Source organism: Sander lucioperca, chromosome 17, assembly GCF_008315115.2.
Source record: "Sander lucioperca isolate FBNREF2018 chromosome 17, SLUC_FBN_1.2, whole genome shotgun sequence".
NCBI classification, from domain to species: Eukaryota; Metazoa; Chordata; class Actinopteri; order Perciformes; family Percidae; genus Sander; species Sander lucioperca.
In genome coordinates, this window is record NC_050189.1 from 19,417,356 (window position 1) to 19,427,355 (window position 10,000).

The window sequence follows — 10,000 nt, forward strand, 5'->3', positions numbered from 1 at the left end:
GATTTGCGTTGGGTCCCGCGGGACCCGGCGGGACCCAATCCCAATGCAGCCCTCTACTTGGAGGACTGCAGGGGGTACGTGAGATATTTAACTAAATGTTTAATAGTTACAAGGCTGTTGTCCAGAACATTGTTCCTCTTCATGTAGACTTTGTTTCCTACCAAAAATGTGACATTTGTCGCCTTCTTTGGACCTAATCTATCCTTCCTTCCTTCTACTTTTTAGTAAGTTTCTCGCTTCTTTCAAAGTTATGTCACTGTTTTTGAAGTTTTTGATACTATTTTAACCTATTCTTGCCTTCCTTCCTTCCTTCTTTCTACCATCTTTTTCCAAGTTGTTGTCTTTTTTTACAGTTGTCTCCTTTTCTCATCAGCATTTAAATGTTTTCCAGGTCCAAGGCTGTAGTTTAGTAAATCTATCGCTGACATCGCTGTATTCTTCCTCTTTATATTGACGTTTTTTTCTACCGAAAATTATTAGCGCTGGTCAGGAGGTACTTGGCTTAAAGAAACAATTCAAAAGGGGAACATTATTGAAAACAGTTTAACAACCCCTGGTCGAGGTAATATGTCCCAGGCTTTTATTGTGAAAGGTAAGAACTCGGAGTGAGTTCAACAGTCTCGGGCTTTTATTGTGAAAGGTAAGAACGGATTACTACAAGATTACTACAAACTACAAACGTTAGCTCACCTGAGCGGTCGGGCGCTCGTCGTCGTCCTCGCCCTCGGAGATGGCGATGACGGAGCTGCTGTCGGAGCCATCGCTGGCGTCCAGCTGCACGGCGGCGGCCGACGGCTCGTACACGGCCTGCAGGTCGTAGCTCTCCAGGCTGAGCGGCGAGCGGGCGAAGCTCACCAGCTCGTGCAGGAAGTGGTCGGTGCGCGCCAGCAGGAACGGTCGCAGCTCTTCCTCTACGGTGGGCGTGTCCTCCAGCCCGTGGCGTGCTAGCCGCGCTGTGATGATGCGCTGCACGATGTCCACCAGCGTGCCGTGGGCGCCGTACAGCACGGTCAGCTCCCGGCGCAGCCAGGGGCGGAGCCGATGCAGCTGGGACGGGTTCCTGCGGAAGCTCTCCGCCGTGATGTCACGCTGCTGTTGCCCCTGGTTACCGGCGACGCCACGGACCCGCACGGCGCTGCGGTAGAGCGCGCGGCGGAACGCCAACGTCTCTCGCTCCCTCAGCGCCCGCACGGCGCCGCCCTCTCGCTGCAGCCGCTGCCGCGCCGCCAGACGCGTCATCAAACGCCGCGACGCGCGGTCGCTGGTGGCGATGGGCGCCACGGCGCCGCTGAGTCCCGTCAGACCCTCGAAGATCACGCCACGCTCAGTCAGGTCGGCCCCCCTCGGCCTCGGGCTGAAACAATCACAGTCAGGGTTAGACACACACACACACACACACACACACACACACACACACACACACACACAGACACACACACACACACACACACACACACACACACACACAGACAGACACACACGTGTCTAATGTCAGCGCCGTACCTCGTCCTCGCCTCCTCCAGCTCCTCTCCGTCCTCGCTGTCAACGACCGGCGAGACGGCGTGATGGCGAGGCATCGCGGGAGCCGGCGGGGGGTCCAGGTACCACTCCCACACCCCGCCCCCCCCCCTCCTCCCCCCCGCCCCTCCCCTCTCCCTCCGGCGCCGCCGCGTGGCCCCCCCCACGGCCGCCTCGCCGTCCGCCCCGCGGTGCCGCCTCAGCATCAGCCTCATCTGGTGGTCGCTGCGCGCGGCCGACGCCATGGCCGCCACCATGGCCACGGTGGCGGCCACGCTGCTGTTGGCGGGCGGCGGGCGCAGCGTGTACTCCTTGAAGTCGTCCTCGGCGACCACGGAGTGCAGGATGGAGGCGAACGGCTGCTTGCAGAGCGGGCACTCCGCCTTGTTGTGCGACCACTCCTGGATGCATGGGAAGCAGAAGCGGTGCAGGCAGCGGTCCAGGTATGCCAGGTTGTTGAAGCGGTCCAGGCAGATCGGGCACTTGGAGTCCGGCGACGCCTCCTCGGCCGCCGCGGGCGCCCGCGCCGAGGCCAGTGGCAGCGGCGGGGGAGACGAGGACGCCGTGGTCGTGGCGTTGGGCGTAGCTGAGGTGTTGTTGGTGTTTTTCCTCCGGCTGCTGCGAGCGCCGCTTTCTCTCCGTCTCCGCTCCTCTTCCTCCGCCTGGCCATCACCGTCGCCAGCCGCGGCCGCGTTGCCACGCCGACGGACTCGTAGTTTCATCCGCGTGGGCGCCATCACCTGAGAACGGGCGGCGAGGAGAAGATTCAGCCGCGAGAAGAGAAGGAGAGAAGGAAGGAGGGTTAGAGAGAACAGGATGACAACACACAAGTTATATTTTATAAATACCATATTATAGTTGGAGACAGTGTGTGTGTGTGTGTGTGTGTGTGTGTCTGTGTGCGTGTGTATTTGTTTGTGTGTGTGTATGTGTGTCGGTGTGTTTGTTTATATATGTGTGTGTGTGTGTGTGTGTCTGTGTCTGTTTATGTCTGTGTGTGTTTATATGTATGTTTGTGTGTGTCTGTCTGTGTGTGTGTGTGTGTCTGTTTATGTCTCTGTGTGTGTGTGTGTGTGTGTGTGTGTGTGTGTGTGTTTTGATGCTTCTTGTCATTGGCTTCGGTGCAGCTAAACAAGCTAACAGGCGGCTAAGCTAGTTAGCTTCTCCACATTTATAAAGTTTAATTAACTGTTAATAACAGCAGTGTTTTAGAAAACGAGAACAAACACACACATTAGAAGAAAATAAACTAATATAAAATTATAAATATTTTGAAAATTGTTATTAAAAAAATTAAGAAAATTTAAATAAATATGTTAAAACAAAAAAATATTAAAAATATTAACAAATAATAATTAAAAAAAATATAATAAATGACATAGCTGGCTGGTTAGCATGCTAGCCCTGACCCACGGAGACAGTGAGCTCTGTTAGCATGTAGCTCAAATCTGCTCCGCTTGTTCTAAACTCGTTAATCGGTATTTTATCCATCAGCTTCACACCGGAGGGTCCCGTCCGGTGTATCCCCGCTGTGACGTGGTACATACCGGACACCGATGATAAACAGAGAGGTTTCCGTTAGCCTGTTTAGCATGCTAACACGGTTAGCTTCCCCCTACCTGAGCTATAGAAGAAGAAGACTCCCCCGGGTCGCTTCTCATCCGGGGTTTTTCTCCTCCTCAGGGGCAGAAATCCGCGCCGCGAGCGGCATGCACCGTTGCCTAGGTTACCGGTCCACCAGGCTCCGCCGCTCTGATCCGTTTATACCGAAACTACCGTTAAAAACGGAGACATTTCTGTCGGTGTCTGTTGTCGCTCGATCCGGTTCCTACATACAGCTGGAAGGAGAGAGATGCCGCGGTGCATCATGGGACATTTTTTGTGTGTAGCCAAAGATCGTCAATAAGGCAGAAGAACTACATTTACAAAGTTAAGTTACTTTACTTATTAAATACATTATTATTATTATTATTATTATTATTATTAGGAGTAGTATTGATAGTAGTGGTAGTAGTAGTAGCAGTAGTAGTAGTAGTAGTGGTAGTAGCAGTAGTAGTAGTAGTAGTAGTATTATAGTATTTCCATGTTCCTTTACAGTTGAACTCCGCTACATCTCAGAGGCTGAACTACATTTATCAGCAGCTTAGATGACAGGTTTCAAGAAAATAAACTCCTTAAAAAGGTCTATATTTTCTTCTTTTTTTTTAATCCTTAAAAAGTCTAAATATTTCTAGAATAAAATCCTAAAAAAATCTAAATATTTCAAGAATAAAAGTCTAAATATTAAAAGAAAAAAATCCTACAAAAGTCTAAATATCAAAAGAAAAAATCTAAAAAAAAAAGTCTAAATATTAAAAGAAAAAAATCTAAAAAGGTCTAAATATTTCAAGAATAAAAGTCTAAATATTAACCGAAAGATGTCCTAAAAAAGTCTAAATATTAAAATAAAAAAGTCCTAAAAAGTCTAAATATTTCAAGAATAAAATCCTAAAAAAGTCTAAATATTAAAAGGAAAAAATCAAAACAAAAAGTTAAAATATTCAAAGAATAAAATCCTAAAAAAGTCTAAATATTTCAAGAATTAAAGTCTAAATATTAAAAGAAAAAAATCCTAAAAAAAAAAAAGTCTAAATATTTCAAGAATAACAGTTTAAATACTCAAAGAATAAAATCCTAAAAAAGTCTAAATATTTCAAGAATTAAAGTCTAAATATTAAAAGAAAAAAATCCTAAAAAAAAAAAAAAAAAGTCTAAATATTAAAAGAAAAAATTCTAAAAATAAAAGTCTAAATATCAAAAGAATAAAATCCTAAAAAAAAAGTCTAAATATTTCAAGAATAACAGTTTAAATACTCAAGGAATAAAATCCTAAAAAAGTCTAAATATTAAAAGAAAAAAAATCAAAACAAAAAGTTAAAATATTCAAAGAATAAAATCCTAAAAAAGTCTAAATATTTCAAGAATAAAAGTCTAAATATTAAAAGAAAAAATTCTAAAAATAAAAGTCTAAATATTAAAAGAATAAAATCCTAAAAATAAGTCTAAATATTCAAAGAATAAAGTCCTAATTAAGTGTAAATATCTCGTGTAGTACCAGCTTCCTCCTGTGGTTGGCCTAGACCCTCCGGAGCAGCAGGTGGCGCTGGTGAGCTGTAATATTCGCCGTTATAAACCGGAAGTAGCAGAAGGAAGCGATGTAAACAAACCAACCTAACCGTCTTCTGTTTGTTTTTGAACGTTAAATCAGAAGATGGCGAGCTTCAGTAGACGGACTCTGGACGGGATCTACTCGGTGGTACGTTAACTAACGGTACACCTGTTCTCCGTTACCGGACAGAAACTCTGTTGAGATAGCAGCTAACGGTTAGCAACCGGCTAGCGTTAGCTGACAGTTAGCAACCGGCTAGCGTTAGCTGACAGTTAGCAACCGGCTAGCGTTAGCATGACTAAAGTTGAGAGGTTTAACAACTAAAGAAGACATGAAGCTCATAGTTCAGTTGGGATATTATTTCTCTGCTTCACCGGGTATATAGTTAGTTAGTCAGTCAGTTAGTTAGTTAGTTAGTTAGTTAGTCAGTTAGTTAGTCAGTTAGTTAGTTAGTTAGTTAGTTAGTAGAAGTACTGAATTCAAAATGTAACTTAAGTATTAATCAGCAAAAAAACGCGTGTGTGTGTGTGTGTGTGTGTGTGTGTGTGTGTCTGTGTCTCTTTCTCTCTGTGTGTGTGTGTGTGTGTGTGTGTGTGTCTGTGTGTGTGTGTGTGTGTGTGTGTGTGTGTGTGTGTGTGTGTGTGTGTGTGTGTGTGTGTGTGTCTCTCTGTGTTTGTGTATGTCTGTGTTTGTCTCTCTGTGTGTGTGTGTGTGTGTGTGTGTGTGTGTGTGTATGTCTGTGTTTGTCTCTGTGTGTGTGTGTCTGTGTGTGTGTGTGTGTGTGTGTGTGTGTGTGTGTGCGCGTCTATGTGTGTGTGTGTGTGTGTGTGTGTGTGTGTTAGGGTTGTGCCGATGGACGATGGAGAGCCACCATCGTGATGCCCCCCCACCCTGTCAGACACTAATCCTAGTCGCGGGCGCTGGACGGGAAATTACCAACAGCGTCGGTCTTTGTGCTGTGCAGGATGAGAGATGAGAGATAGGGCATCTTAAGTGGAAGCTACTTTTCCCCCTCTTACGTTCAACCTGTTTGTGAAAAAGACCATCGCTCTGAGCAGACTGGACTGGCTGCAGATACATTCTCTCTCTCCCTGTCAGTTGTAGCTCGCTCTTTCTGTAAAAGGTCAGATCAAGATATTTCCCATTTATTTTGGAAATGTTTCCACACAGAAACATTCTGGTCAGACGTCCTTCAGTTTATCCCAAACCTATTTCGTTACGGATTTCTCATTTTGTTTTAAGGAAGTTTCCTTTGCTGGAGCTTAAAGTGTAGGGCTGGGAATCCCCAGAGGCCTCACGATACGATATCATCACGATACTTATGTCACGATATGATATCACGATACTTATGTCACGATACAATATTATTGCGATTTTAATACGGCTGCCACCTCTTAGTCGATTAGTCGACTAATCGGTCGTTTTGGTCTTAGTCGACTAAGATTTCTTTAGTTGATGAGTCATTTTTTATGGTTATTCATGCTTAATTACTCATTTCCAAGAAACTTATGAGCACATTTCTGGTAAAAACAAGATTTAAAGTGGTGCTTTTGCAGGATTAATTGTGGAGAAAGTCAGTTTTACAGATGGTTAATTAACTACATTTATATTGTGCTTTTCTAGTCTTAACCACCTCTCAAAGAGCACAGCTCTGTCGATAACATCAACTAATCCATTAATCGACAAAATCATATAAGTGTTAGTCGACTAAGAATTTCTTTAGTCGAGGACAGCCCTAGATTTTAAATTTTTTATATATATATGCAATATTCTGCGATATATTGCAGTGTATTACCTTTTTTCCAACTTCTAATTTTTCCCAATTTCAAAAAATGTCCCCAAAAGGAAATTTTGTCAACATCTGTTTTATCTAAAAAGATCCATTCCTCTTTGTTCATCTCACTTCAATGTTGTTGCTGCAAAATGGGATCGTCAAGCAGACAAACTGACCAACACATTTATAATAATAGATCCATACTTGGCGTCTGTGTATCGATACAGTATTGCCACGGAAAATATTGCGATACGACGCTGTATCGATTTTTTCCTCCACCCCTATTAAAGAGTAACTCTCGCCGAGTCAAACTTTCGTTTAAAAGCATATTTAGGACGGAATCGCCACTTTTAAGATTTACCGTATTCTCGTTTTTGGGTCAAATGGCCTTTTGAATGGGAGTGCTAGGGGCACTTTGATGCTAGCCTCAAAGTAGTTATTTTTAAACCACTAAGAAGACTCGGCACAACATGAGAATTTGCTCCAAGTATCACCAGGGACTCTACACCTTAACGGAAGACTTGACAACATTGTCTGTGTACCCAGAGTTTACTAAAAAGAAAGGTTTTGAGCAACTCACGTTAGCAGTTATTGTTGTTTACGCTATCCGCCATTTTCCCAGTCAAAAACAGGCGATCTCCGAATGTGAATGAACGGACTCCATAGGAGGAAATGTCATTCTTATACGAGGCTCCTTTTTCAACTACAAGGTCAATATTGTGTTTCACTAACGACAAAACAACGAATTATCCCTGCATTTATATGGAACTAAGCTTTAGGAGCTTTCCGTCTTTACTCTCCTCCCTCGACTATTTCTGACTGGCTCGATAGACGGCGACCGGAAGAACAACAGCTACAAAACCTTCTTTTTAGTAAACTCTGTGTACACAGACAATGTTGTCAAGTCTTCCGTTAAGGTGTAGAGCTCCTGGTGATACTTGGAGCAAAGTCTCATGTTGTGTCGAGCCTTCTTAGTGGTTTAAAAATAGCGATTTTGAGGCTAGCATCAAAGTGTCCCTAGCTCTCCCATTCAAAAGGCCATTTGACCTAAAAACGAGAATACGGTAAATCTTAAGAGTGGCGATTCCGTCCTAAATATGCTTTTAAACGAAAGTTTGACTCGGCGAGAGTTACACTTCAATAGGGGTGGAGGAAAAAAACGATACGGCATAGTATCGCAATATTAATATTTTCGGGTACATTCACAAAAAGACCCTAGGTTGCATTTTGGCGAGAGTTACGCTTCAACGTGGAGCGCTATCACCTTTTCCTTTCTCCCCTCATTGGACTAAGTTTGTCGACACCACTGTGTGCGTGCATTAATGAGTGAGACTGATGTAATGTAGGGACGATGTCATACAGGATTTATGAATGTACGTTAGCAACAGCAGGCTAATTCACGAGCGTGCTATTTTATGTGTGAGCTGATATTGTGCATCTGTTCATGTGCGCTGCAAGAGTTGTGTCTCTGTTTCTGTGACGGAGAATGTAGTTTAATCTCAGTAATGGTGTGTGTGTGTGTGTGTGTGTCTCAGTAATGATGGTATATTAGGTTATTACTGTCGCTCTATTGAAGGCAAACGTCCCGCTGTACTGTCATTACGCACCGTAGGTCAGGTTGTAATTTACCCAGCAGGCGGCAGCATAGCCATGTAATACTGTCTATTTACAGAGGGCATTTAAGTGTGTGTGTGTGTGTGAGACCCTATGCATGGGAAACACTGAGCTAATACTCCTCTTCTCTCTCTGTGTCAGGTGTTGCTGTCCGTGGTGGTGTTGTCTTGGTCGTACGTGATCTACGCCAGCAGGGTCGCAGCCAGTTGGCTGTTGGAGGAAAGGACCGCCCTCCTGAGGCAGCACTGACAGCCCATTGGCTGCTGGAGGAATGGACCGCCCTCCTGAGGCAGCACTGACAGCTCATTGGCTGCTGGAGGAAAGGACCGCCCTCCTGAGGCAGCACTGACAGCTCATTGGCTGCTGGAGGAAAGGACCGCCCTCTTGAGGCAGCACTGACAGCCCATTGGCTGCTGGAGGAATGGACCGCCCTCCTGAGGCAGCGCTGACAGCTCATTGGCTGCTGGAGGAAAGGACCGCCCTCCTGAGGCAGCACTGACAGCTCATTGGCTGCTGGAGGAAAGGACCGCCCTCTTGAGGCAGCACTGACAGCCCATTGGCTGCTGGAGGAATGGACCGCCCTCCTGAGGCAGCGCTGACAGCTCATTGGCTGCTGGAGGAAAGGACCGCCCTCCTGAGGCAGCACTGGCAGCTCATTGGCTGCTGGAGTAAAGGACCGCCCTCCTGAGGCAGCACTGACAGCCCATTGGCTGCTGGTGGAAAGGACCGCCCTCCTGAGGCAGAGCTGACCCCTGATTGGACGTGTAGAGTTTGACTTTATTTCATTGAAAAAAGCAAAATATCTTTGACTTTATTGCTGCGTATCGGGGTTTTTTTCTATATTTTTAGATGTTTTTACTGTTTTTTTGTGGCTTTAACAAGATAAATGTCCCTCATTAACATTAAAGATCTGACTGAATCATAACGTACGCCATCATTTCTGCCTAGACTTTTAATTTTAATTTTTAATTTTAATATTTTAGTTTTGACTCTTGTGAAACGGATGCCTTTCTCCCTTTCCTCTGGGCCCTGTTCCCAACATTAAGACTGTTTGGTGTCTGTTTAATTCCTAATTTCGCTGTAATGTTGAGAGTGGAGGGGAGGGAGGCGCTGGGCAGTCCTAAACTGAAGAACAATAGGTGAGATAGTTCTGCAGTAGATGACATGTTCATAATATTTGGGGTGCCTATCGTAGCGGGTGCACATATATATGTATAAATAGTAACGTCAGCAGTAATGGATGCATCTAATTGTAAAGATGTTTTGAGAAACTTGAGTGTAACTGTTGCTTGCTCAGGTTAGCTCACCCCTATAATCACCTGTGTATTTGGTACGGTCCAATTAGGGGAGGCTGAGTTAAAAAGGCTTCAGGAGAAGACAGCAGGGGTTGAAAAAGTCTAAATATTTCAAGAATAAAATCCTAAAAAAAGGTCTAAATATTTCAAGAATAAAAGTCTAAATATTAACCGAAAAAAGTCGTAAAAAAGTCTAAATATTAACCGAAAAGTCCTAAAAAAAGTTTAAATATTAAAAAAAATCCTAAAAAAAGTCTAAATATTTCAAGAATAAAATCCTAAAAAAAGGTCTAAATATTTCAAGAATAAAAGTCTAAATATTAACTGAAAAAAGTCTTAAAAAAAAGAATAAAATCCTAAAAAAGTCTAAATATTAACCGAGAAAAATCTAAAAAAAAAAGTCTAAATATTTCAAGAATAAAGGTCTAAATATTAACCGAAAAAAGTCCTAAAAAAGTTTAAATATTAAAAAAAGTCCAAAAAAAGTCTAAATATTAAAATACATATAGGGGGGGTTGGCAATAAAAACGCAAAATTGGGAAGTTGAAAAGCGTCTCCAGTCGTCAGTGGTGACAGCTCTTTCATCCCAACGCGGGAAATTACAATTGATCAAAAACCTACTTTTTGGAACTCCTCCCAGGCCGTGTGACC

At 43.8% G+C, this 10,000-nt stretch overlaps 2 protein-coding genes across 4 annotated transcripts in view; both read right to left on the minus strand.

The window, feature by feature from the left end:
• LOC116064515 (E3 ubiquitin-protein ligase Topors-like) overlaps positions 1-1,608 on the minus strand; it is a 12,872-nt gene extending 11,264 nt beyond the window's left edge. For all 3 annotated transcript variants that reach the window (XM_035993828.1, XM_035993829.1, XM_031319750.2), the window contains exons 1-2: positions 1,504-1,608; positions 691-1,354 (exon numbers count right to left, since the gene is read on the minus strand). In XM_035993828.1, the coding sequence (XP_035849721.1) occupies positions 691-1,354; positions 1,504-1,577 (738 nt within the window). In that variant the 5' untranslated portion in view covers positions 1,578-1,608. The remainder of the gene's footprint in view (positions 1-690; positions 1,355-1,503) is intronic.
• LOC116064544 (zinc finger protein 239-like) overlaps positions 1-10,000 on the minus strand; it is an 893,026-nt gene that overhangs the window by 279,720 nt on the left and 603,306 nt on the right. The gene's annotated exons all lie outside the window — the stretch shown is intronic.